At 53.7% G+C, this 26,946-nt stretch overlaps 1 protein-coding gene across 2 annotated transcripts; it reads right to left on the bottom strand.

Moving 5' to 3' along the window:
- Nucleotides 1–10: 10 nt before the first annotated feature.
- Nucleotides 11–23,478, bottom strand: PLCD1 (phospholipase C delta 1). 2 transcript variants are annotated; one of them, XM_059390557.1, is made up of 15 exons: nt 23,312–23,478; nt 15,005–15,169; nt 10,724–10,952; nt 4,066–4,195; nt 3,740–3,971; nt 2,947–3,148; nt 2,698–2,842; nt 2,469–2,618; nt 2,218–2,376; nt 1,841–2,000; nt 1,543–1,659; nt 971–1,149; nt 745–877; nt 519–668; nt 11–374 (listed from the first exon to the last, which is right to left on the bottom strand). In XM_059390557.1, exons 1-15 carry the CDS (start codon nt 23,343–23,345, stop codon nt 289–291), a joined length of 2,271 nt encoding a protein of 756 aa, XP_059246540.1. In that variant the 5' UTR covers nt 23,346–23,478; the 3' UTR covers nt 11–288. The 2 variants fall into 2 exon arrangements, with proteins under 2 accessions (XP_059246540.1, XP_059246539.1); XM_059390556.1 differs by lacking the exon at nt 23,312–23,478 and adding an exon at nt 18,244–18,372.
- Between the last annotated feature and the right edge of the window lie 3,468 nt (nt 23,479–26,946).

Raw genomic sequence — 26,946 nt, 5'->3', positions numbered from 1 at the left:
ACCATAGGAATTAGTCTTTTAACTTTTATAAAAAACCCTCAGCCCAGGGCCAGGCCAGAGGGCGGAGGGCTGCAGTGTTTTTCCTAACGGAACTGAGGAGAGCTCCAGGGACAGGGCCAGTTCCTGGGACCCCAGAGAAGCAGCAGCACAGATGGGATGCTAGAGCTGAAGTCAGGGCGGGGCCTCTAGCTCCAAGTGAGAGGTTGGGAGCAGCCACAGCAGCCCTGTTCCTGGATGAGGACAGAGGGCCCAGCCTGCTTGAGGCAGCCCCCATCAGAACCCCCAAACCTAGTCCTGGAGAGACACCTTCACAAAGAGGGTGGCAGACGGGTGCTGGTCTCCATTCTTAGACAAGAGATGGACATGGCGGTATCCTGGCAGGGGATGGGCAGGAAAGAGAACACAGAGAGTTCCCATGACTCAGTGAGGCATCTTCGAGAGGCTTCCACGGCCCCAGCCCAAGGTATCAGGCCCTGCCTCCTCCACCTTGCCGTCCCCTCCCCTCAACAAACACTCACCTTGCTTGAGACTGCCCAAGGGGATGGTGCTCTGACCAATGAAGTCGTTCTTGGAGGATGCGTCATAATCCTCCACCACAAAGCGCACGAGGGCAAGCTCAGGCACGACCACCTCAAACTCAAACTCTGTGTCCCACCACGGGTTGAAACCTAGGAGTGCAAACAGCACGTCAAGAGCAGGGACGCCAGCTCTAGGGGTCAGGCCCCACCCAGGCCCGGCAAGTACCGTTATTGGTGACTACAGCTGTCTGGCGGCTGGCCATGTCCCGGCCCACACCGTGGATCTCCACCGTCACCTTGGGGTCCACAATTGAATTCTTATTCTTGTTGACTTTTGGCAACTGCTGCCCGGAGATTACCTGAGCAGAGGCAAGGGACAGAGGAGGGCTCAGGAGTAGCAGTGGGGAGGAGGGAGGCCCCTGGGCTCCCGTCCTGTGGGTGGCTGGCCATACCCTGACAGTGAGCCGCTTCCGGGTCCACCAGGGCCCCTGAGTCAGGGCACGTGAGTTAAAGGTAGAGTTCGGATCTCGCAGGAAGGCGGGCTTCAGCACATACCCGCAGGCCCCGTTGTCCTGGAAGCGGCCCTGGTATACATCCATCTCTGGGCCAGGTGTTTGGAAATTCAGGGCCACTGTAGGCAGACAAAGCAGTCACGGGCTGTGGGCTGGAAGTGGGGGCCCTAGAGCCCGGCCTATTCAGGGTACACAGAGGACTTAGGGCCACACAGTGAGGCAGAAGCGGGGTCTGGCATCCCTTCAGTGCCTCCTGTCCTCCCATCCCCATCACTGACCCACACGAGCCTCACATTCCACTTCCGGTGTCGGAATTCAAAGGGCTAATGGGCTAACCAGGTGATGTCAGACCCTGACTTACTGGCGTGGGAATATGTCCAAACCAAGACTACCAGCTCCTAAGCCCACAAGTCCCTGTGTCTGGCCCCTGCGGGGTCCCCAAAGGCACCTGACCCCTGGCCCTCTGGACTGAAACCCTCACCCTGGCCTCCTCAGCCCCTGCCAGCCCATACCGATCTGGCAGCCCCCGTTCCACATCTCCACAGGGCTGTAGTTGGAGGAGTCCGTTCTCCACCCAGCAGGGTAGATTCTGCTCAGGTGATTGACATTGTGGCGCACTAAGCTGTTTCCTGAAAAGGTTGGGGGTGGTCAGAAGCGCAGGCCTCCTAGGGAGCACCCCCCCCCCGCCCTGCCCCCATCTGATAACAGCAGGGAGTGCCCCGTTCAGAGTCATGGAGCCAGGCTTGGCCCCGCCAGTCCGAATACTGAGACAGCCAGCCAGCACCCTGAGGGTGCCGGGCTGGGGCTCACCTGACTCTTGGAGCAGCCGGAGGGCGCGGTTCTCGGAGAAGGACACCATCTCATAGAAAGCCTGCCCTGGTGTGCCAGGGCTGGAGAAGCCCCCAAAGTGGACACTCTTGCAGTAAATGACCATATCGGAGAGCTCCTTCACTAGCCTGAGCTTGTCCTCCTGGGGGCCATGGGGAGGCCCAGGTTAGATTCAGAGGATGGGGCAGATGGGCACTGAGAGAGCCAGAAACCCAGACGCAGAGAGACAGAGAGGGAGACAGACAGAGAGAGGGGTGCAGAGGGTCTGAGTGGCAGCCACAGAGAACTGAGACAAGGCAAACATCCCATGATGGGGGAAGGCCCCAGGGCTGCCCCTCCCCCACAGCTCCCCCTCGAACCCTGGGCTTGCGCTGCACACGGCTCCTCACGGCTTCGTCCTCCATCTCAGCAGCCTCGTCCTCATCAGACACGACAGTGGCTTCAGGGCCACCCTCCCCGCCAGGGGGCAGGAGCCCCCCAAGCTTCTTCCCCTTCAGCAAGATCTTCCCCTTCAGTTGCTAAGAAGGGAGGAGCCACTCGTTAAGACCCAAGGGCCTCCCAGCCAGTCCCCTTGCTCTCTCGTCTGGGTACCCCCATGCCCACTGCGAACCTCAGGGGAAGGCAGACTGGTGGTGACCCCGTCCAGGGGCCGGTCCAACAGCATGGGGCCCAGGATGGTGCGCAGGTGTCGCGCCATCACACGCTGCTGCTCCAGGCTGCAGTGATTCTCCAGGGACAGGATGACGGGGTAGGGGGACGCCTGGAGGCCCGAGGGCAGGTTAGGAGTGGAAGGACCTCCGCTACCACGTCCCTCCTCACCCGCCAGGGGCGCGCGCAACCTTGAAGGCGTAGTCCCGGATGGCCCTGAGCACGTCGCAGAGAAGGATCTTGGAGGTGAACGTGTAGCCGTGGTAGATGACCGGCTCCTGGTTAGGGCCGTCCCAGCAGTCGAGCTCCAGGCAGCGGCAGCCTTTGCACAGCGCCCTGCGGGTAGGCGTGGCGGCTAGGCCCTCCGTCCCCGCCCCCAGGCGCCAGGCCCCGCCCCCAGGCCGCCCGGACCCCGCCCCTGCCCCCTCCCCGGGCCCCACCGGATGTAGGCTTCAGTGCTGCTGGGCCCTGTGAGCTGGTCTTCCAGCAAGTAGGTGTTGTGCGAGGAGGACATCAGGTAGTGGCTGAGCGGCTGGCCCATGTCCTGGTAGACCCGCCGGTGTGCCAGGCTGAAGGCGCTGCCGTCGGCAGACAGCAGGTACATGAGGAAGCCATCCTTGGTCATCTGCCGCTGCGCCTTGGCTGCGAAGGAGGACGCCAGTGCCCGTGAGAGCCCTTCGGGCCAGGCCAGCCACCTTCAGGAGACCTTCAGGGCGCCACCGCTCTGGGAGGGGAGCCCCCTGCTGTCCATGTCTCCCTGTCCTGAGCTGTTATCTCTCGGAGGCGGTGAGTGTGAGTCAACCATCAGCCTGTGACTACCCCAGAGTGGGGCCCTGTCTTCTCCTCGATCCCCCACACTGTGAGGCCCCCTGAAACCGGGGCCTCATCTCCTCCTCTAGGCCTCCAGACTGAAGCCCCTCCAAGACAGGGCCCCGTCCGTCCATCTCAAAGCCCCGCCCAGGGCGGAAGCAGGAAAAGGGTTTGCTTTCCCAGCCTCCTCTCTATTTCTGGAGGAGGAGTCCGCAAAACCCTCTGGAGAAGCAACCAAGAGAGGGCTAGTGATGCTGGAGCCCCGTCTCCCATCTGCTTACTTTCATGGGGCAAGCAGATACTGACCAGGGTGCCCCTCTATTCCCTTGAGCTCCCTACCCTCGGGCTGTAGTCTCTCCAGGGGTCTCCCAGCCCGGTGTGGCCCCAGAGACTGCAGGCCACAGGCTGTAGCCAGGCTCTCACCAGTCTCACTGGGCTCATAGCGCTCAATGAGGGAGAGGGCCAGTGCAGGCCCTGCCGCCTCCTCCCGCTGCTGGTGCTGCAGGAACGTCACCAGCTGATCCACCGACAGCGTTTCCCTGGAGCCTGCCGCCTCCGCGAAGGTGCGGTCAATCTCCTCCCGCTGGGTCAGCATCTTGTAGAAAGCCTCAATCTCATCATCCTCCAGGGAGTCCGTCTGGGAGTGGTCACATTCCTGCCAGGTCGGGTGGGCAGGGCTCAAAGTGTGTTCCCCACTAGGGTCCCGGGACCCATGGCCACACAGACCCAGCCCTCACTCCCTGCCTCACCCTGAAGATCTTCCGGGCATAGCTGTCATCCACCTGGATGTTGAGCTCCTTCAGGAAGTTCTGCAGCTCCTTGAAGCTCATCTTGTTGTCCTTGTTTTTGTCAGCTTTTCGCAAGCAGGAGTGAATCCAGCTGGGCAAGAATTAAGGAAAGAACCCAGGAACCGTGATATGCCCAAAGTCCCAGCTGTAGCTGGGTTTCAAGCCCAGGGTCCACTCCTGGGCCCAGATGGACTGAGATCACCTACAGACAAAGCTCCCTTCGGGCCTGCCATACTGCACACCAGCATTCCAGAGACAAGACCCAATGGCCTCTTAGGAGGAAATGTTATATCCTATTAAGGGGGCTTTTTCCTATTTACTGGCTTCAAACCTTTTCACATTAAAAAAAAAATTATTTTCTCACTGGGAAAGCATTCACTATAGATAGCTTACCAAATGTAGAAAAGTAAACAAACAAATCCCCCGTGGTCCGGTCAACATTTCAAGATATGTCCTTCTGATTTTCAACACATAAGTTAGCCAACCTGACTAAGCACCTGAGGCTTATTTTTACAAAAAACAGCAAACTTGAAGCCACAGATCAGAAGGGGAGTGTCTCACAAGCAAAAACAAAGCCTGCATCACATCCTCACAATGGGGGCTCTTAACCCCACTTCTCCATTATCTCTGGCCTCTCCCCTCTCAGACTTGACCTGGAGAAGTCAAGAAAAAGGACCTCCACAGTACATTCCAGAGAAATTAAAGAACAAAGACAATGAAAATAGTTTTTTAAAAACGACAACAGGTTTTTAGAAGAAGTCACAAAGGAAACAACATAATTGATGTCATGTAAACTTTAAATAATTCTGAGGGTCAAATAAAGAAAAAATAAAGCCATCCAGAAAACACGATGATGACCCTAATAACTAAATGAGAAAAGGCCATAGACTGACCTTTTGCAAACATTCTCGGTTATCAAAGACATTAACAATTTGCAAATGAGATGCAGTTCCTTAAACTCTAAGATCAGCACTTGAAAAGTCTATTATCCAGTGCAGGTAGGGGTGAGGTGACATGGACACTACAATCTACCACTTGGATAAAGGAAATTGTTCAACCCTTGGGAACATAATGCAAAGACAGAGCTAAAGCTCGAAACCATTACATCATTGGCCTCATCAATTCCACTTCTAGGAATCTACTGGTAAGGAAATACTCCTGAATACCGAAAGCATTTAGGAACATAGTTCTTTGCAATGTTACTTATAGTAGTGAAAGACTGAAAATAAATGTTCAACACTAAAAGAACAGATCACTAACTTAGAGGGCATCAACTGCATATTACACAGTCACTACAGCTTTTACAGTAGAGGAGACTCTACTCACACAGGGAAAAAATTATGACATAATGGTACACAGAAAATAGATACAAATGTAAGATCTCCAGTATTTTTGGCAAGTGCATCATTAGGCAAATTGCAATGCAGAAAAGAAGATTGGGGGCAGAACCCAAATATTAGTAGTTTCATTTTGTCAGCCTTTAAAACTTCAGTCTGGGACACCTGGGTGGCTCAGGTGTTTAATTAGGTGTCCTACTGTTGGTTTTGGCTCAGGTCATGATCACAGCATCACAAGATTGAACCTTGCCTTGGGCTCAGCACTCTTAGTGGAGAGTCTGCCTGGAGATTCCCTCTCTACCTCTGCCCCTCTCTGCACACATGCACACACACACACTCTCTCTCTCTAAAATAAATCAATAAATCTTTTTTAAAAATTAAAGAAAACTTGGGGCACCTGGGTGGCTCAGTGGGTTAAGCCTCTGCCTTCGGCTCAGGTCATGATCCCAGGACCCTGGGATTGAGCCCCACATCGGGCTCTGCTCAGCAGGGAACCTGCTTCCCTTCCTCTCTCTCTGCCTGCCTCTCTGCCTACTTGTGATCTCTCTCTGCCAAATAAATAAATAAAATCTTAAAAAAAATATTAAAGAAAACTTCATTCTAACATAGCCATACTTTATGTATATATTCACATGAAAAAATAATTATGGCAGAATTCCAGGTTAAAAAAAAAAATCAACTTCAGAGTAGTCCAGCCAAACATGAGGTCCTCATGCCAATGATTATTTAGCAGGCTGGGATGGCTTTGTGATCTCAAGGGCTGGGCAACAGAACCCTCTGGAGGCACGAGACTGTTCAAGGATAAGCGGATGCTACAGAATTGGATTTTTAAGAAAGCTCAAAATTAGGCAGAGGTAGCACTGAGAAAAAAATACTTAAAAATCTACGAAACGCTGAAAAGTAGAGTAAGGAAATGAAAAGAGCTCAAAGGATGTCCCTTAAAGCAGTTGGACATACACTACCAATGAATAATCAAAAAATGAAATTAAAGTAATTCCATCAAGTAGCCTCAAAATGAATTAAAATACTTAGGAATAATTTTTTTAAATGTGTAGCTTATACTCTGAAAACTACAAAACAATGTTGTAAGAAATTAAGGAAGACCTAAATAAATGGAAAGATACCCATATTTAAGGATCACAAGATTTGATATTGTTAAATATAAGGAATACTCTCCAGATTGATCTACAGTTTCAATGCAATCTCTATCATAAAAATGCTGGCTTATCTGCAGAAATTGATCCTAAAATTCACATGGGACGTCAAGGGACCCAGAAGAGTCAAAACAATCTTGCAAAAAAAGAACAGGGGCACCTGGGTGGAGCAGTCCGTCAAGGATCCAACTCTTGATCTCAGGGTCATGAGATCAAGCCCTTGGAGTCTGCTTGAGATTCTCTCTTGCTGTCCCTCTGCCCCTCCCACTCCTGCTTACTCAGTCTCTCTCAAATAAATACATTAAAAAAAAAAATTTGGAGAACTCACACTTCCTGATATCTAAATTTACAAAGTTACAGTGACCAAACTGTTGTGTGCTGGTGCAAGGACAGACATAGATAAATGGAATAAAACTGACAGCCATGAAAATAAACCCTCTTGAGGTGCCTGGGTGGCTCAGTCAGTTAGGCGTCTGCCTTCAGCTCAGGTCACGATCCCAGGGTGTCCTGGGATCAAGCCCCTAATGGGCTCTCTGCTCAGTGGGGAGTCTGCTTCTCCCTCTCCTCTGACTTCTCTCTCACACTTATTCTCTCTCAAATAAATAAATAAAATCTTTTAAAAAGAAAAGAAAAGAAATCCTCATATTTACGGTCAATTGATTTTCAATGAGGGTGTAAAGACAAGTTCAACATGTGGTGCTGGGACAATTACCTACAGGCTAAAAAAAAATGAAGTTGAATCCCCCACATCCCACCACACACACAAATGAATTAAAAATGAAGCAAAGATCTAAATGTAATAGCTAAAATTATAGAACCTTTAGAAGAAAATAGTAAGAGTAAACATAAGTGATCTGGGGTTAAGCAAAGCCTTCTTAGATAGAACACCAAAAATCACAAGCCACAAAAGCAAAAAAGCAGATGAATTAGACTTCACCGAAACTAAAAATTCATGCTTCAAATACCATCAAGAGAAGAAACCCCACACAATAGGAGAAATTATTTACAAAGCATAATTATGACAGGCCTTGTACCTAGTATACATAAACAACTCTTACAACTCAATAATAAAAAAACAAATAACCCGGGTAAAAACTGCACCACGGATGTGAATAGACATTTCTCCAGAGAAGATACAGGAAAAGCAATAAAAAACCAAGGCTCAATATCATTAATCATTAGGGAAATGCAAATCAAAACCATGATAAGATACCAATCAAACCCCAAACCAAACCAAACCAAAAAAACCCCCCAAAAAACGTAGAACAAGTGTGTTGAGGACTTGAAGAAATTGGAAGCCTGGAGCATTGTGGGAGTAGAAAGTAGGTCGGATGCTGCGGAAAATAATATGGCGTGCCTCCAAAAACTTAAAGTAGAATTACCCTGTGATCCAGCAACTCTGCTTCTGGGCTATAGACCCCAAAAGAATTGAAAGCAGGGTCTCAGAGAGATGTTTGTGTAGCCATGCTCACAACAGCATTATTCACAACAGAAAAAGGTGGAAGCAACAGAAAAAAGATAGAAGCATGCCCACCAGTGGATGAATGAAAAAACAATATATGGTGTATGTGGACAGTGGAATATTATTATTTCACCTTAGAATGGGAATTCGGACATGGGCTACCACACAGATGAACCTTGAGGACATTTATGCTAAGTGAAATAAGCCACTTGCAAAAAGACAAATACTGTATGATTCTACTTGTCTGAAGTCCCTAGGGTGGTCAAATTCAGAGAGACAGTAGGCAGAATTGTGGCTGTGAGGGGTCAGGGCTGGGGTGTGGCGACTGGAGGTGGGAGAATGAGAAGTTATTTAATGGGGAGAGAATTTCAGTTTTACAAGATGAGAAGGGTTGCATCTTACACTAACAATGTGAATGTACTCAACACAATTAAAATGGTTAAAGATGGTAAATCTTATGTTATGTAGATTTTACAAGTAAAGATTTTTAAAAAATAAATCCATTTTAAAAAGAGCTTAACAGGGGTACCTGGCTGGTTGAGTGGGTAGAGAGTGCAACTTTTTTTTTTTTAAGAGTTTTAATTTATTTATTTTAGAGACAGAGAAAGAGCATGTGAGAGCAGGGGGAGGGGCAGAGGTAAAAGAGAGAGAGGAGATCTCCAGCAGATTCTGCACTAAGCATAGAGCCTGATGTGAGGCTTAATCTCATGACGCTAAGATCATGACCTGAGCCAAAACCAAGAGTGAGACACTTAACTGACTGAGCACCCAGGTGCCCCCAAGCATTCAACTCTTGATCATAGGGTTGTAAGTTCAAGCCCCATGTTGGCTGTAGAGATTACTTAAAAACAAAATCTTAAAAAAAAATAAAAATAAAAAGTGGGCAAAGGATCTGATAGGTATTTCTACAAATGACCGATAAACACCTGTAAAGACGAATGCCTGGGTGGCTCAGTCATTAAATGTCTGCCTTCAACTCAGGTCATGATCTCAGGGTCCTGGGATTGTGCCACACACCTGGCTCCCTGCTCAGCGGGAAGCCTGCTTCTCCCTCTCACATTCCCCCTGCTTGTGTTCCCTCTCTCAAATAAATAAATAAAATCTTAAAAAAACAAAAAACACATGTAAAGACTGCTGACACCATTAGCTGTCAAAGAGATACAAGTTGAGACCACAATGAGATACAACTTCACACCTACAAGGGTGGTTAGGATAGAAAAGTAGTAATGATAGTAACTAGCCTTAGCAAAGATGTGACAAACTGGACCCTCATATATTCCTGGTGGGAATGTCAATTTCCTTGTTGGAAAACTAGAAGTCACTCAAAAGGTTAAACATACATGCAGTTACCATAAGGCTTGTAAATTCTAGGTATGTACTACACAAAACTTCTGCACAAGTGTTCATAGCAGCATTAATTCATAAAAGCTCCAGAGTGAAAACCCCACCATCCATCAACCACTGGCTGCGTAAATAAAATGTGGAACAACCACACCATGGACTATTATTCAGCCATAAGAAGGAATGGGGTACTGATCGACACTACAACATGGATTCACGTGAAAAACAAGCTCCATGAAAGAAGCCAGTCACAAAAGACTATGATTCCATTTATATGAGATGTCCAGAAAAAGGCAAACATAAAGAGCCAGAAAGAAGATTAGTGATTGCCTAGGGCTGGAGGATTATGGGGAAATGAGGCCTGACTGCTCATGGGTACAGGGTTCCTTTTAAGGTGATGAAAGTGTTGTAAAATTACTTACAACCCTGTGAACATACTAAACAGCATTGACGTGTACACTTTAAGCAGGCGAATCACATGGTATGTGTATTATATGCCAATAAAACTGTCGTTAAAATAAAGGAACTGAAGCTGGTTCCACCCTAATCCTCTGTACCAGAAGTCTGACCACTTTGAACCACAGGCTAGTGTGCTATTGTGCATCCAGATGTAGAAGTGAATTTGTTTTAAGCCTATAGGCTGACCTGCACATGAGGCCCTGGAAAATTTGACCATTCCCCAAAGAATGGCACAGGGGGTACCTTGGCCTTCCAAATTCCCAGACGGAAATATGTAGTAACTCCAAGAAACAGTCAAACACTCAAGACTCCATCTCACATGGAAACTGCTGCCATTAGCAGGACTCTGTGCTGGTTAAGGGGGGAGAAGAAGGGACAGCAGGGGCTGCACTGAGTAGACCAGAGGTACCTCCTCTGCTTCCCTTTATGTAAGAACTGAACTGTGCTGCCCCGAAATTAATATGTGGGAGCGCTGCCCCCCAATATGAAGGCATCTGGGGATGAGTCATGGGGGGCTTATATAAGGTCATGTAATTCATAATAGAATTACTGCGCTTATAAGAGGAGACACCAAAGAGCTTGCCTGTCACTCTCTCTGCCATGGGAGGACACTGTGAGCTGGCAACCACTCACGAGCCAGGATGAGAGCTCTCGCCAGAACCCAACCACACTGGCACCCAGACCTCAGGTCTCCAGCCTCCAGAACTGTAAGAAGATCCATGTCTGTCGTGTAAGCCACCCACCCAGCCTCTGTTATGTCAGTATGATGGCCCAGGCTCAATATCTTCCATAACCAGGCTGCCCTGGCCATGACCACGGCCAGGATCCACAGGCTAAGCCAGGACCCACCACCACCAGAAGGATACTGCTGCAGCTTCTGCCTCTGGTCCATGGAGCCCGAGTGATGGATGATCTTGCGCAGACCCTGTACCCAGTGCTGGGCCTCCGCTGGCGATGGTGCAATGAGGTCTAGTGTGTTGCGCTGGTCCTTGAAGACCACGGAGAAGCAACGGTCCTCGGGCACATCCCGGGCGAACTTCTCCATGCCCTCTGTGCGGTGCCCCTTCCGCACCTCCTGAATGTCCTCAATGGAGACTGCAAGAAGGGGATAGGTGGCAAAGAGAGTTGCGAGGCCTGTCCCCACCCCTGGTGTGGCCAAAGCACAGCATGGGTACCCAGAGCCAGGGCTGGAGCTCAGGCCTGGATCCAGAGACAAGGAGTGGGGTGGCAGGACGGACAAGGGGAACACAAGGGAGGAAGGAGGACAGAGACTGAGGTGGAGGAGGAATGTGAGACCCAGCTGTGATGGGTAGGAGAAATACGGGGAGGGGGGCGGGGAACAGCGGGAAAGACTGACGCTAGAGAAGGGCACCTGGGACCCCAGGCCCTACTGTTTCCAGATGGAGGGAGGAGGGCCCCTGAGAGAGTACTCAGGCAGGGCAGGGCTTTTAGAGATGGGGAGAGGTCATTCTGGAGCTTGGGGCCTGTGACAGATAGGACACATACCCTCCGGATCATACGTGACTTTGGGCCTTTGGGGCATCTTCCCCGCAGGCCCCTCCGCTGACCCTGCAGGAGCCTGGAGCCACACTCAGGCAGCCCTGGCCCTGGGGTGTGGGGCCACAGGGAGAAGTGTGTATGCTGCAGCACAGACCTGACCTTGGCCTGCGTGTGTCTGTGTGTGTCCTGATCAGGGAACCCCTTGGTAGGAAGAGTGCGAGAAGGCTCTTGCCCTCTAGGACTCAAGTGGTGGCCCTGAAGGATCTGAGAGAGTCCATCATTCTGCCCTTAGGAACTGAGGGGAGAACCCTCCTCTCACATCCAAGCCTTCCAAGCTTCAGGGAGCAGCAAGACTGCCGCCTGCCCACCACCAACCTCCCGACCTCAGGGTGCCCTTCCTGGCCTGGCTGGGAGCCAGTCCCCCCAGCTGGGCTCATGCTAAGCTGCTCAGCCTCAAGGTCCAGTCTCCGCCCCTGCCCCACCTATGTCCTGAGCCATCTCTCTGTCCTGGGTCCTAGCCCAGCTCCAGCTGCCAAGCTCTCCTATGCCTGTCTGCACCCCAAGTGCCCAGAAGCCTCCTATGTACCTGCAAGCCCCAGGTGAAGGGATGTGCCCAGCCTGGGCAGCAGGCTCCGAGAGTGGGGCACGTGAGCCCCAGGCAATCTGGGGTGCAGGGGATGTCCCTGCTTAATGCCTGCTAGGCCCAGACTAGCTGCTGCAGCCCTGGGCTGGGAGTGGAAACAGGAAACCGGAGCCAGGCAGCTCCCAGGCTGCCAGCACCCCCACCGCACCAGAGAAAGAGTCCAGACACCCGCACTGCTGATAATGCCTGGAAGCCAGAATGGAGGGACAGGAGCAGCAGCAGGATCAGGGAAAACTTAGGGAGGAGGGAGCAGAGAGAACTGGGGCGCTGTTCCCCTCCTCCCTCACCTGGCCTCAGGCTCCCCGGGGGGAGAGAGCATTTGGGGACAAGGGTCTCACTGCTCCACCAGAGAAGGGCATCAGCCAACAGGTATGCTCAGCCCAAAAGCCAGCTCGGTGTCACTCTGAGCACATCCCGCCGCACCCATCCCCTCAGCAGCCCCTCTGGTGAGGTCAGGCTGCTCACTCATGCCCCTTCCTCGTTCTTGCCCCTGCACCTTGGCTCATGTGAGTCTCCATCCTGGAAGGCCCCTCCTGCCCTTGTGCCCACAGTCCTCCTAGTATGAGGGGCTCATCTCTCCAGCCTGGCTTTCCCACCTGTGGTCACAGTTATGTATCCCTACCCTCAAAAGGCTTTAGCCTCTCTCCTAGTATGAGGGGCTCATCTCCCCTACTCCTCCTGTCTCTGCCCCCATGCCAGCCGCCACCCAGTGCCAGGCACACAACGGGGAACCAGGCATATGTAGTGGCTGGTGGAGGGGGTGACTCTCAGGAATCCCCAGAGCTCAGAGAGTGAGATTCCCTTTCCCACCGTGCCGCACCCCCACCAGTGTCTAACAGGAAGCCCCATATCAGGGCAGAGACCCATGAAGGAGCCTGGCTGGGGCCACCAACAGACAGAGCCGAGGTCTGGGTCACTCCCAGGCTGTGTGACTGACTCGTATTCGGGTGGCTTTTGGAGAGAACTTCAGGCTCTGTCCACTTTAACCCTACCCTGCCTGGCTCAGAAACCTTCCATGGCCCACAGCCCCAAAGCCCCAGCCCAGCTCTCCCTATCAAACCCTGATCCTGTCCTGCCTCACCTCTGACCCTGCCACAGGCAACACAGCCAGTAGACAATACTTTCTCAGGTTTCTGCCCAGTGTCCTGAGGCCCAGTGAACCCTTCCTGGGCACCTCCCATCCTCCTGTCCCTTCTCCCATCTGGAGCTTGTCACCTGTGTCTGGCTGCCCTCCCCAGTGGGCTGCCCCTGCCCCTGCCCCTGCCCCTTCTCCCCCTCTCCCCACCACGGCCGAGGGGGGGGGGTCTGGGTTGGGTGAAATTCAGGTACCAGATCTTTCCACATTGTCCAATACAATAGCCGCCAGCCACACATGGCTATTTAAATACAAAGCAGCTACAATTCAGTACAATTAAGAATTCAGTTCCTTAGTCACACTAGGCACATCTCAAGGGCTCAATGGTTACAGGTAGCTAGAGGCACCCATATTGGACAGCATAGATATAGAACATTTCTTTCTTTCTTTTTTTTTTTTTTTAAAGATTTTATTTATTTATTTGACAGACATCACAAGTAGGCAGAGAGGCAGGCAGAGAGAGAGGAGGAAGCAGGCTTCCTGCTGAGCAGAGAGCCCGATGCAGGACTCGATCCCAGGACCGTGGGATCATGACCTGAGCTGAAGGGAGAGGCTATAACCCACTGAGCCACCCAGGCGCCCCGATATAGAACATTTCTATTATCAAAGAAAGTTCTTTTGGGTAGCATTGGTCTAAAATATTCACACTAGGGTGCCCAGGTAGCTCAGTAGATTAAGCCTCTGCCTTTGGCTCAGGTCATGATCTCAGGGTCCTGGGATGGAGTCCCATATCGGGCTCTCTGCTCAGCAGGGAGCCTGCTTCCCCCTCCCCCCTCTGCCAGCCTCTCTGCCTACTTATGATCTCTCTCTGTCAAATAAATAAATAAAATCTTTAAAAAAATAAATAAAATATTCTCAGTAAAGATGCAGTGGGCACTTCTCATTTTACAGAATTTTTTTTAAAGATTTTATTTATTTATTTGACAGACAGAGATCACAGGTAGGCAGAGAGGCAGGCAGAGAGAGAGTAAGGGGAAGCAGGCTCCCTGCTGAGCAGAGAGCCCAATTCGGGGCTCAATCCCACAACCCTGGGATCACGACCTGAGCCCAAGGCAGAGGCTTTAACCCACTGAGCCACCCAGGCACCCCTCATTTTACAGAATCTTTAGGGCATTCTGTGTTAAGGCAGGTAACCAGCACAGCTTCTTTCTCTGGGAGGACTCTGGAGGCGCTCTCCATTTGCAGGGCCTTTTCCAAAGCTTCCAGAAAATCCTCAGACCCAACACCCTCCAGGGAGCTGCCCAGCTAAGGCCTCTCTCCACTCTACTCTACCTCTTTGCTATGGCCCCAGTCCCAGGAAGGCACTGCCTTCTGCAGCCCCACCTCACATCCTGGCCACTGATACCCGGAAGGGCCTTATCTGCCCCGGACTTTGGGCTTGGCTTTTGGCCTCACTACACCTGGAGTCCTAATCCACCCAACTTCCCTCCTTCTCACATGGGTCTGGGTGGATACCCTGTGTGTTCAGACAACATGGTCCAGCAACCTCCCTACTCCTGAGCCTGGCTTTCCCACCTGTGGTCACAGTTATGTATCCCTACCCTCAAAAGGCTTTAGCCTCTCCATCTCTGGTCCTCCATGACTGCCCTCTCCGGCCCAGACTAGGCCTCAATAGTCCCTTTGGTGATTTAAAGAACCCTTCTCCCCCATCCTTGCCAGCTTGCCAGCTTTAGTTTCCCTGTATTTGGTCCTGGTTGTGTGACCAACCTGGGCACCAACAGGCCAGGCCTGGGTGTCCCCATTTGTGGTCCTGGTCCAGGATTGACCTCCCCACCCCCATCCCCTGCCCCAACCAGCATCCAATTCCCCACACAAGCACAGGGTCCACACTCTGCCCACCCCCTCCACCTGCAGCCATGAGACACTCACACAGCTGGGACTCTGGGGTCCGCATGACCTTGCGCGACTCCTGCCAGATGGTCTTGCAGTCTTCCTGCAACTTGTAGAAACGTTCTCGCCGCCATGAGTTGGACTTCACCTTCAGGAGCTGGCTGCCCTTTAGCAGTGCCTGTAGGTCCTCATCATCCTGTAGGCCTAGAGGGTTACAGCTGGTGAGTTGCCACTTCCTCTGGCATCCCTGCTGTCTCAGGCCCCATGCTAACTACTCCCACCTCTGGGCCCTCTTGGAGAAGGGTCCCATTTCTCACCATCCTCCGCTCATGGTTCCTTCTCCCACCTTCACCCATGCGCCAACCTGATCCTGGAGCCCTGCCTCCTCCAAGAAGTCATCTCTGACTGCCAGCCAAGGCCATGCAAACCTTAGGACACCCACCCACTCACTTGTGACCTGTCATCCACAGCTGAATGGAGAAGGCGAAGCAGCTAATTCAAGAACACCTGAGAAATGCCTGAGAAATGGCCTGACTTTGGAAAACAAAACGTGCCCCTCCTCGTCATACTTAGGGGTCAGAGTGATCTGAAGGAAGCCGGGACCAAAGTAACAGGCCAAGCAGGAACAAAAAGGTTCTAGAGTTGTAGTTCTTGGAGTCAAGGTTATGGTTGCTGTAGGACCCTTGTGCCCATCCCTGTCACCCTCACCCCTGCTGCTCCCCTATCCTGACCTCCACCTACTTGAGTAGGTCTCTGATCCTTGCCCCCAGAAGAGACAGATAAGCCCACTGTGGCCCAAGTTTGGCCTCTGGGATGCCCCTGGCTCTCCCCGCCCACCCCATCTCTGAGTGTCCTGGATCTGGGACTCTCAGGGAATAATAGCCCCAAAGCACAGTGCAGCCTTCCTAGCAGCTGAGGCAGGACCCAGCGGCCCAGGGCCCTAAGCAAGGATCAGACCCTAGCTGCAAGGCCTCTCCTGCTCAGCTATCTTCAGAGTCCCGGGCTGGCCTCCACAGCATGGGCTCCCAAAGATACAATGCCCTTTGCCCTAACAGGTCCAAGCAAGAGGTACCAAAGGGGCACTAGGCCTGGCGCCCCAGGCACCCTCATCCCCTCATTCTCCAAACAGAGTCTGTATGAACTGTGATCAAGGAGAGACAACTCCCCATCTCAATGATTCATCAATATAATACAGAGATAGATGCATCTAGATCCATATCTATCCACGGAGCCAGATCAGTCCAGCAGCCATCTCTGCTCAGAGCTGGTTGGCCATCTCACCTCACTCTATCCCCAGAACTAAAACTATGTGGCCCTTCAGCAATCCTTATCCTTCTGCTCCAGCAGAGCGGTGGCATTGGGGACCATGTGGGTCCAATCGGAGGGGCCTGTGACGAGGTCTATAAGCTTTTCTTTTCTGAGCCCAGATCCACAGTCCGACAGGATCTCCCCACTCCCCAACCCCACCAGCCTGGCCCACACACCCACAAGACAAAGGAAACCTTTTGGACCGCTTCCCCCAGGCCTCAGCCACCTATACCCTCTCTATCCCTCCCCAGTCTCCTGCCACCACTAGGGACAGAGCCCAGTGCTAAACCCACACACACCCCCTCATGGCTTTAGGCAGCTCTCCTCCCCCTGCCTCTGTTCCCCCATCAGCCCTGGGTGAGAACAGCATCAGAAGAAGCATCTGTGTGGGTCTCCTCAGAGGTGACAGTGTGATGTGCCTTCTTCTTTTTTTGTTCCAAGTTTCTGCACACTTCTGGGAGACCCCTCTGTCTTAGTATGAGCAGCCTCCCTTCAACCCCAGGGGAGGTTCAGTGGAGCTGAGAAGGGCTATAGGATGTCCTATACTGCTGGCTGTGTCTGGGGCACTTGGAACAAAAGGAAGGGAGTTCCCAGATACCAGAAGGGAGTCCCTCAGCCTCTGCTGGGGCATTCCATTGTCCTTTCTGAGGCTGAAGTATAATCGGCAGGGCATCTCCTCACCCTGGCCTGCCCCTGGCCCCCAAAGCTGGGCACTCATTAGGACAAGCCATGGCCAACAACACAGATGGTAATGGGGGAGGAGGTTGGAAAGTGGAAGGTGAGCCCCACCCTCTGGTTCTGGAAAACACCGTGGGGAGATGACATGTTCATCCTGTCCTGGAGCCAGGCTGTGGCCTTGTCTACGGTCAGGCAGAGATAAGTCCCCTGTTTGCCGACATGGTTTCCGGAACACGGACCTCAGCCCCAAGGTGGGCCTTGATAATAGCCACTGCCTTCTGGGCCATTAGAGGACCTGGGCAGGCACCCTCACCTCTGAATCTCATTGACAGCTGGCCCTTTTATTTCTGAGGCTTCTGGTGTGGAGTCCTGTCCCTGTACTGATGCATAATGGAGACAAATTGGGTCTGTACCCCACAGCCACACAAAGCTACACAGTTACACACTGCCACACTCAACACACAGTGCCAAAACATCATCACTATGATAATCATAGCAGCTACCATCACATTCATGGCCAATACTTGAATAAGATACCATTCTTAGCACATGTATTTAATCCCCCCAACAACCTGAGGAGGAAAGCACTATCATTACTCCCATTTTACAGATGAGGAAACTGAGGCTCAAGGAAGTTACACTGTGGAGTCAGGACTCCAAAGCCTGCCCAAGGGTTAGTGCTAGGAAACATTACCTTATGCAAGTCCCCGCTCAGGCACACTGAGTAATGTCAGAAAATCCACATAACACATACTGTAACACAGAACCAGTCACCCGGGTCACCCACTGTTGATCTGTCACCCTCAGTCAGTCATGGCACTGAGTATCACACTGGACCACACAAGGTCACACCAGTGCCACAATGTCACACACTTGGTCACACAGTGTTATCAATCATCATTGCTGCCAGTGGCCCCACGTACCCCATGAGGGACAGAATCACCACTAGGCTATCACACTTGGCATTCACACTTACACAGCATCACATTGGATCACAGTCTCAGAAAATCATCTCATTGGGTTACACAGTCATACCAGTTACACACTGAGCCACATAAACAGGAGGGGTGAGGGGTGGTAAGGGGTGGGGGGCTTTGGAGTGGCTCAGGTAGATGAGAAGTAACCAGTCCCCCGCGCCCCGCCCCCCGAAAACACTCCACATGCCACCCCTGCAAACACAGAAGTACTCACAGAAGTACTAAACTGGTCCAACCAAAGGATCAAAGGAACATAGTCTACATCCTGCCCTAGCTGCCTTCTCAGCAGAGCTCCGTGCTCCCTGCGGTCCTTACCCAGCCTCTGCCCATTGAGCGCTGCCACCTTGAGGCTCTGCTCCTGCAAGTAGAGCTCTCTGGAGCGGCTCCTGCTCGGGAATCCTAGGCATTGCATGACGCTCCCCACTGCCTCTGGGACACCGAGCCTGACCCGGGCAGCGCAGCCTCTAGAAAGCCCTGGCAGTGGGGGCGGAACTACAGCCCTGGAGTGAAGCACAGCGGCGCCCGGGCGTGGAGGGGCGGAGTCAGAGCCCAGAAGGAGGGGCCAGCTCGGAGGGGCGGAGTCTCGGCCCTAGAGGCGGGGCGTGAGAGAAATCAGGGCTAAAAGGGGCGGAGGCAGACCCCAGGAGACGTGGCCAGTCCGGGAGGGGGAGGACCTTTGTTCCTGGGGGGTGCGGCAAGGGCGGACTCCAGGATAGGAGAGGAGGAGCCAAAACCCAAGAGGCGGAGTGGGACAAATCTGTAACCCAGGAAGCTAATCAGTGGCGAAAGCCAGAACCCAGAAAGCGGATAGGGGACGGAGCCACAGCCACAGAGGTTGGGGTGGGTGGCGGGGGAAAGACGCACGGTCTGGGAGGCGAAGTGCAAGCAAAGCCTCACTCAGGAAGCCGACCCGGGACGGAGCTAAGGCCCAGAGGGCGAGCCGAGAAAGGGCCCCGCGCTGAAAACTCGGGGTTCGGGCAGGGAGGGGCGGAACCTCAGCTTTGGAGTTGGTGTCCCACCAGGGGGCGGTGTCCACCGGGGACGGGGCCCAAGTCGCGAATTCGAGACACCTGCTGGGGGCCGGGCGGAGGACGAAGCTTGAGTGAGATTGAGCAGAGGAGGGGAGATCGGGTAGCGGCGGCCTGGGTGGTCAAGTCTGTAAGGACGGGATGGGGCGGGGTCAGACGGAGCCGGGGATGAAGCCTGGGGCAGACCACCAAGCCCGTCAAATATTTTACTTCAATTACTCAACGAATTCATTGTAATTCAGCAGGCTGTTGCCTCACAGGCAGACTTGTTTCCTTCTCACAGTTTCTCCACCCGAGTGGGGTAATCTCCAAGGTTCCAAATGCGAATGGAATTCTTGAAAAAAAGGCTGATCTTAAAATGAGTCCATTAACGCAGGCTTGCTTTGATGAATAGATGAGAACTACTGCAACTTTATACAAAACTGTGCTGCCAGTGTGCTCGGGAACAGTGGGACCTTTCATGTAAGTTACAACTTCTCTTTCATGCACCCAGCCCCTACTGTGTGCCAAGGTCAGGACACCACCCAGAGGCCTGACTCACCCCTCTCTTTCACTCTCTGCCTCTGAATAGTTCCTCCACTCGCTTTACTGCTGCCCCAGTCACCAGCACTGGCAGTGAGTCACCGGCAAAGCCAGTCATTAGCACGGCCAAGCAAAGCAACACTAACAATAAACGGGAGTGACTTGGGTCGTGCGGCAGAGACTAAATCAAGAGAACGTGTGTTAGTGTAGATGAGCTGAAATATGGGCACAAGCAAGTTGTTCCTCATGTGGAGGGGGAGGAGGCAGAGGGTAAGGCGAACCTGTTTTAGAGAAATCACACAAGGGTTCTCATCCAGAAGATCAAGGACCGCCCCCACCACAGCCCCACACCAAAGATCTATGGATAGAATCACATCTCAATATAATTTGCTTCCTTTGAGTTCTCATGTATTTTATTCAATGTATTTAAAAACATGACCCTGGGATGCCTGGATGGCTTAGTCTGTTAAGTGTCTGCTTTTGGCTCAGGTCACAATCTCAGGGTCCCAGGATCCCACCTGGAATCATCTGGCTTCCTGCTGAGCAGGAAGCCTGCTTCTCCCTCTCCCTCTGCCCCTCCCCCTGCTTCTGTGCACACACTCTCTCTCATGCTCTCTCTCAAAATAAAAATAAATAAAATCTAAAAACAAAACAAAATAAAATAAAAACATGACCCCAAGGAGGGGCCCACAGGCTTCATCTGACTGCCAAAGTGACCAATGGTACAAAATGTTAAGATCAGTGTAGATCAGTGTGTGTCTGTGGGGTATGGGCCTGGAACCTCAGGCACAGTTTGGAAACATAATTGAGGTGATAAGGGGCTGGCCTCCCCAGCTTGCTATGATGGCTCTGGAACCATTATCTCTTGGGGGTACTGGCTCTTTTGCTAACCCAGAGTTCCTATGCCAATCTGTGCTTTCTCTTCACGACGTCTCCTGTAAACTGCGTGCTGCTATGCCATGGGGGGACAAAAAGGGCCCAGAGAGGCAAAGAGATGTGCTCTGGGTCAAAACATTTATAAATAGAGGCCAAATGAGGACTGGAGCCCGGGCCTCCTGGGGCCAAGATGAGCCCCTCCCACAGCCTGCCTTCCACTTTTACAAATGCTAGTTTTGACAGTGGGGCAGGGTGGATTCGGGGCAGGTAGAGTTAGTGAAGGTGGACCTGTTCTGCAAGGGGAGGGCCTGTAATGTAGTGTCCTTTGGGGTATATGTGGAGACCTGCTGGTGAGGCCAGTGCTGGTCTGGCTAGAACAGAGACAGCAAAGGTAGTGGAGTAGGGGAAGGAAGCCAGGAGACTGGAGCATCAGTCTGAGGGCTTTCCAGAGACACCAGAATGAGCCCCTCGGTTCTTGAGCCCTGTTCTGGGCACATTTTTCCTAGCAAGGGACTCCCTTACAGTGCCCCCCTCATCTCCCAAGAACGAACAGGGCATGATCCCTTGAGGGTGGGCCTCCTGCAGCAACACAGCCGCTACCAAGCGCTAGGCACTGTTCCCATTGCCTTATATGTGTGACAGCATTCAGTCCTCACAGCAAGCCTATGACATCAGTAGTGTTCTTGTCCCTTATTTCACTGAGGAAACTGAGGCACCAAGAAATCAAGGGATTTGTCCGAGATGAAAAAGTCAAGGCTTAGGAGCACCTGGGTGGCTCAATGGGTTAAGCCTCTGCCTTCGGCTCAGGTCATGATCTCAGGGTCCTGGGATCGGGCTCCCTAGGGAGCCTGCTTCCCCCTCTCTCTGTGCCTGCCTCTCTGCTTACTTGTGATCTCTCTGTCTCTGTCAAATAAATAAATAAAATATTTAAAAAAAAAAAAAGAAAAAGAAAAGAAAAAGTCAAGGCTTGAACTCAATTCGCCTCTAGAACCCATGCCTGTAGACTACACTGCATCTGGGGTGAGGACGTAAAGGACAGCTCATATCCAGGGAGGCTCTGTGGCAGACTGCCAACCGCCCAAGCCACATGTTTGGTGCCATAGGGCCCCAAATCTGAAAGGGGTACAGACTCCAATGTGCAGTGTGGACACCCTGGAATGGCACAGGGCAGGGTATAGTGACCACCTCTTCCTGCCATCAACTCCCCTTGCCAGGCTCTTGCTTCCTGATCTGGTTTGCAGGAGGGACCGAGGCAATTAAGGGAGGTGATTCTGGGTGATGACCTTGAAGTGGCAGGGTCTGCAGATTGCAGTGTCCCTGACGGTCCCTCAGGAGAGGCTGGACAGAGTGAGGCATGTGGGAGGCATATCTCAAAGAGAATGGGCCAAACCCACGCTACAGTGCCTCCACATAGCTTCCTCTCCAGGGAAGACACCAGGGGAGAAAGACCGGACAAAGGCACAGACGCCCGAAGATGGAGCCCATTCCAACATGAGCTGTGTCAGAGGCGACCAGAAAGGGCTTTTAGGAGATCTGAGGGTGAGACAGACCCAGAAGAGGTGGCACTCTGCAGGACAGACAGTACTGACTAAGGGACGATGAGAGAGAAAGCAGAGGTCTCCACTGTGGTCCTCTGAGCCATCCAGACTCCCTTCCTGCCAGTTTGGCAGGAGCACTAAGGACACCTCTGGTCTGAGAAGAGGAAGCACTGGAAGGGGCAGGAGTCCCATGACCCAGATGGATGAGGTTACCTTGAGGAGCCCAGGCCAGTGGTGGGAGGGTCACAGCTCTGGGCCCTGAATAAGATCTCTCTGGGCCATGGACACTAGGAAACGTAAGACAGACCAGGGGCTGGCTGAAAGAAACATCTCCTATTCCCCTGAATTCCAGGGGGTCTCTAGTGGGCAGCTGGAGGTGTCTGCCTTTCTCTTTTCTATTATCTTCATGTATGGCTTGGATGGATAAGGGGTGGGCACTAAGTCTCCAACCCCAGGGATCCTAGAAAACAGGGAGATAGGGTTAGGCAGTGAGTGTATGGCCTAAGGGGCAGGGTTTGATGAACTGGCAGATGATCTCAGAAATCAGGACAAGGCACCCTTAAAAGTGAGTGAGTCCCCAGGCTAGAGCAGAGAGATGCCAGACCAGGTTGGGGGGCCTGACCTGCCAGAAGACCTCCAGGCTCTGCAGTGGGAAGCTGCTCTTTCTCCTGGAGGGACAGCAATGCGGCAAAGACTGTTCCCCGGTGGGTCAGAGGGACAGAACTCGGCTGGACAAAGGGTGGAGCTGCAGGCAGTTCGAAGTGATACTCAGCCGGTCCGCCAGGAGAGTGCGCAAACGGGAGGATCCGGCTGCTGCTTGCAGCTTGGGCATCGCTGACTCCGAGTTCTGCGCGGAGCAGTTGAAGCTGCCCAGCCCGACCTCAGCCAACCTTGCGCACCTCATCTCCTACCCACCCCCCACCCCCCCGCCACACCCACGCGGACTGACGCGGTCCAGGCACGCCTGGACTTTGGGGAGCCTCTCCAGCCGGGCCGGGACGGTGTGGGGGAGAACTTGGTTATTCGTGGATGCTAGTTCCGTCCCTCCTTGGCCCTTCTGTGTACGGTGGACCATGGAGCCCAGGCTTCTGAGACCAGAAGAAGGCAAAATCCTTGAGGCGGGGTCTGAGGGTCGGGGGTCGCCTTTCCAGAAGTCTTCAGAGCCGCACCCCCACCCCAACCACCACCTCGGGCCAGATCTGGGGGACAAGCCTGGAGACGCCCAAGGTCTTGCCTGGCAGTCCCACCCCGAGAGTCCTGTGCCGAGATTTCCCCTAGTGCAACAAAGGAGCTGAGAGGCGGGCCCGGGGCGGGACGGAGGGCGGCCGAAGGAACTGGGGTCCCCGGCCCAGGGCAGCGAACGGCTTCTCGCGGGGTCGGCCCATGCAGGGTCCGCCCGCACGCCAGCCGGGAACTCACCGTGCAGGGTCAGGAAGTCCCGGCCCGAGTCCATGCCCGACGGGCGGCGCAGCGGGAGGGGGCGCCGCGGGACACACGTGCGCGGCGACTGCGCCCGAAGCCTCGGGTCCGAGCGGAGTGTGGTGGAGGGACCCGAAGGGACTCCGGTGGGAGGAGACCGGAGGTGGGCCGGGGAAACCGCCCCGCCCCCCGGGCCCGCCAACGCGCGCCTCTCCCCGCCCCCTCTTGGGGATCGCGGAGGGCAGAAGGGGGGCCAGCAGCCCGGCCAACCCCTGCCGGGGATAGTGGGCGCGCCTCGGCCAGAAATAGCCGGATTCCTCCCGCTTCCTCTGCCGCCGCCACCCACAGGCCGTGGGCCCTGTCATTACAGCGGGAGGCCCGGCCCCACGCCCTACTTGTGGGCGCCTCTCCGGGTTTGGGGTGCCGCTGGAAAGAATCTTCCCCGAATGGCGTCATTCGGGGAAGGGACAGCGTAACTTCCGACGCCCAGCCGCGGTGCTGCGAAAGGGAGCCTGGGCGTCCTGGCGTCCACCCGCGGCTCCCCGGATCTCTGCTTTTTCTGCAAAATGGGTGCACGGGCATGGGTTAGGAGGTCCTTAGAGAGGTATGCCTAAATCTTGTCCGGAGGATGGTCCTCTCCTCTCTTGATGAGAAGTCTCCAATACCAGGAGTGCCTTTGGTGAGGGCTGGGGCGCAGGCAGGGAAAGCTTACAGCGATTGGGTGCAGGGAACTCACCTTTTAGACTAACCCCTGGTGATCTGTACAGCAGAGTGGTGGGACAGGACCTAAGGGTGGGTTACATTTCTAAGGTTTCTTCTTTGGGTGGCCTCCCAAGGGGCTGTCGGAACGAAGGGCCCCTAGGACCCTCCATGGAACGCCCCCTTCTTGCTCCCCCTCAACTCTTGCAACCCAGATACCCCCTTTATAGGGTACCCATATATGCCCAGGGAAAGTCCAGGAATCCTGCTGCCCACCACCCTTTGGGAAAGTCCCTTGGAGAGCCCCTAGAAGGCCTCCCAGGATGAAGGGTGCTGGGCCCACCAGTGAATTGCCCAGATTTCCTGAGGGCTGATAAAGCCATTGTGAGAGTCTGGTAGAAGTCAGTTGGACCCCTTGCTCACCTTAACCCTTCCTCTTTCCTGTACAACCAGGCCTTGAATACCTCAGGTAAGGATGTAAGCCACAGGGTGGTCTTCCTATTCTGAGTGTAAAGTTTTTTCCGGAAAGATGAACACAACACCAGGCAAAGTGGGTGCAAGGCAAGATTTATTAAAAACGCTCTCCGGCGAAGTTTCAGAGCTCAGGAGAAGGGGAGCCAGGAAAGTTGCGCCTCACCCTCGGGCGAGGTTCAGCCACTCTGGAAAGCAGAGTGGCGGAAGTCGCGCCCAAGGCAGGGAGGAGGTGGCTTTTAAGGGGTCTCGGAGGAAGCTCAGGGGTCTTTTGGAAGTTTCCCTTATTTGGATATCCCGCCTGCTCATCGGGATCCCATTGGTCCATGGGAGCCGGGGGGAGGGGGGGGGGGGGTCTCAGATTCCTGCTTGGGCCTTTGTTCTCCTGTCCTAGCTCAGGTCTTATGGCGGGAACTTTTGCCATCTTTAGTAGCCCTTCCTGCCAGCCCAACACTGAGGGTCGAGACTGGGTCAGGACTTTGGGACATCGGAGAGCCCACTCCCTCCCTATGCCTCTCCTCCACATAGAGGGTCTAGCATTCATTCTGGTGGGCCTGTCCCTCAGTAAGAGTGCCCCTGGTCCTGGCAGACCTGTCAGAGCCCTCCTTGGTTACCCTTCCAGTCAGGGATAAGCAAATCCACACTGGCAGGCCTGACTTTCGAGTCCTGGGGGGGGGGGGGGGGGGGGGGGGGACACGGGTGATGTGGGGAGGGTGAATGAGGGGGTTCTTACTCTGCTCTCACCAGTCTCCCTCCCTCCCTCCCTCTCTCTCTCTCTCCATCCTAGGGTAGGGTATATGACAAAAGGCCTGCCCTCTGGGGGCCTCTGACTTTCCTGGGGGCCTTCAAGCCTCTCTACTCAGCATGTTGGGTCTCCTCACGCCCTGCCCCTTTTCTGAGGCAGAGACGCGATGAAATTCTGACACCAGCAGTTGCCTTGGCTTCATCTCAAGCATCATTCCTATTGATCCACGTCACCTCCCAGCTCCGAGCCCCAGCCTCCAAACTAGGGCATTATTTGGCACTGTGGCCTCTCCCTCTGCCCCAGATGTCTGTGGGGTGGGGGCTGCCGCCAGGCCATTCCTCTAGTAGCCCGAACCCTACCCCTCAGGTCCTCTTCTGGCACAGGGCCCAAGCTGAAGCCTCCTCCCTCCCCTGAGATGGTTAGGCATGGCTGACTCAGAGCTGGCACAAGCCACCAGGTTCTGCCGGAATAGAGGGCGGGACAGCGCCCTGCTCAGAGAAGACAGGCTGCTGCCCTGCCCTGCTGCTCCATCCAGCACTCCTGCACTCTGGGATGGTCCTTGCTTCCTCTGTCCGCCCCTCACCTCCTCTGTCTGCCCCCCCTCTCTTACAGGCTGCTGCAAGGCACTCGCCTGCTTCTGCTGGGAGCCAGCCTCTGCGGGGAGTGAGTGACTAGATGCCTTTTCGGGGAGGGGCTGGAGGGCCAAGCAAAAGGCTTTGTACCTCCAACCGCAGAGTTGCTGGCTTCTGCTCCCTTGGCCCTAAACAAGCAGGGCCCTCTGTGGGCCCAGCCCTGGTCCTGGCCAGGCGCCTTAATTCCTCTCCCCAAAACCCAGCTCCCGGTATCCTCTGCAAAGTGCCTTGAGATCCTGGTGACTCACAGGCTCAGTCAATGTGGAGAGAAGGGCCGCGCATGCCCAAAGCTGTGTTGTCCTATGGTGGAGTTTCAGACATCCCGTCATCTCAGCTGGCCCTCCTGTCTTCAGTGTGTGTGTGAGGCTGGGTGCAGGCAAAGGGGACTTCTGGGATGACTGGGGACAGGGAAGACCTAGTGAGACCCAATGTTAGGGTTGTGCCTATGCTTTCCTTGGCCCCTCTGGCACTCCCCCCGCCCCCCAGAGGCCCGGGAGAGGGAGGATCAAAGCAGGGAATGTCAACTTTCAGGACAGTCAGGCTCCCGGTGTGCTTCAGGGATCGCCCAGCCCAACCTTTCCCCCCAGAAATGCAAACCCAAGCAAGCCTGAGTAGGTGAGGTAGAGGAGGTTTCTTCTGTCCCTCCTGGTCTTTGGAGCCCCTGTCCCAGGGCACAGGGATGGGGATGAGGGGCTGTTTAAATCTGTGGTGCCCTTTCCTGCTGTGACACTTTGAGAAAACCCTTTAATTTCTGTGATCCCCATAGTCAGGAGCTGCGGTCGCATTCAGAATCCACTGAAACCACAGATGCTGGCTACCAAGTACTGCTGGATAGACTTACGCCGGCATCCGATGTCTCCACAGCGGTCCCCTCCCTGGTCTCCTCTGCTGCACCTGGTGGTCACAGAGCCCAGCCTCAGGCTCTCCGTCTAAGGGTCTGCCCCTGATGCTTACCAGGGCTGGACAACCCCGTCTGAATCCCCTCCCAGAGGGTCCTGGACCCAAAGCCAGACGCACCAGTAGGGAAAGCAGAGGCGGCCTCTCCCAAGGAAGCAGCTGTGGCAAGTGTGCATGCTCAGATCATACCA

The sequence above is a fragment of the Mustela nigripes genome, chromosome 2, assembly GCF_022355385.1.
Source record: "Mustela nigripes isolate SB6536 chromosome 2, MUSNIG.SB6536, whole genome shotgun sequence".
Classification (NCBI taxonomy): Eukaryota; Metazoa; Chordata; class Mammalia; order Carnivora; family Mustelidae; genus Mustela; species Mustela nigripes.
Note: the sequence above shows the minus strand (reverse complement) of the source record. Positions and strands in the feature narration are given on the sequence as shown.

Coding starts and splice junctions, on each gene's coding strand:
- PLCD1 (XM_059390556.1), bottom strand. CDS start 18,340: ATGCAATGCCTAGGATTCCCGAGCAGGAGCCGCTCCAGAGAGCTCTAC. Junction 2,619..2,697: donor TCCGGGACTACGCCTTCAAG/GTTGCGCGCGCC, acceptor TCGGGCCTCCAG/GCGTCCCCCTACCCCGTCAT. Junction 2,001..2,217: donor GTGTGCAGCGCAAGCCCAGG/GTTCGAGGGGGA, acceptor CATGGCCCCCAG/GAGGACAAGCTCAGGCTAGT.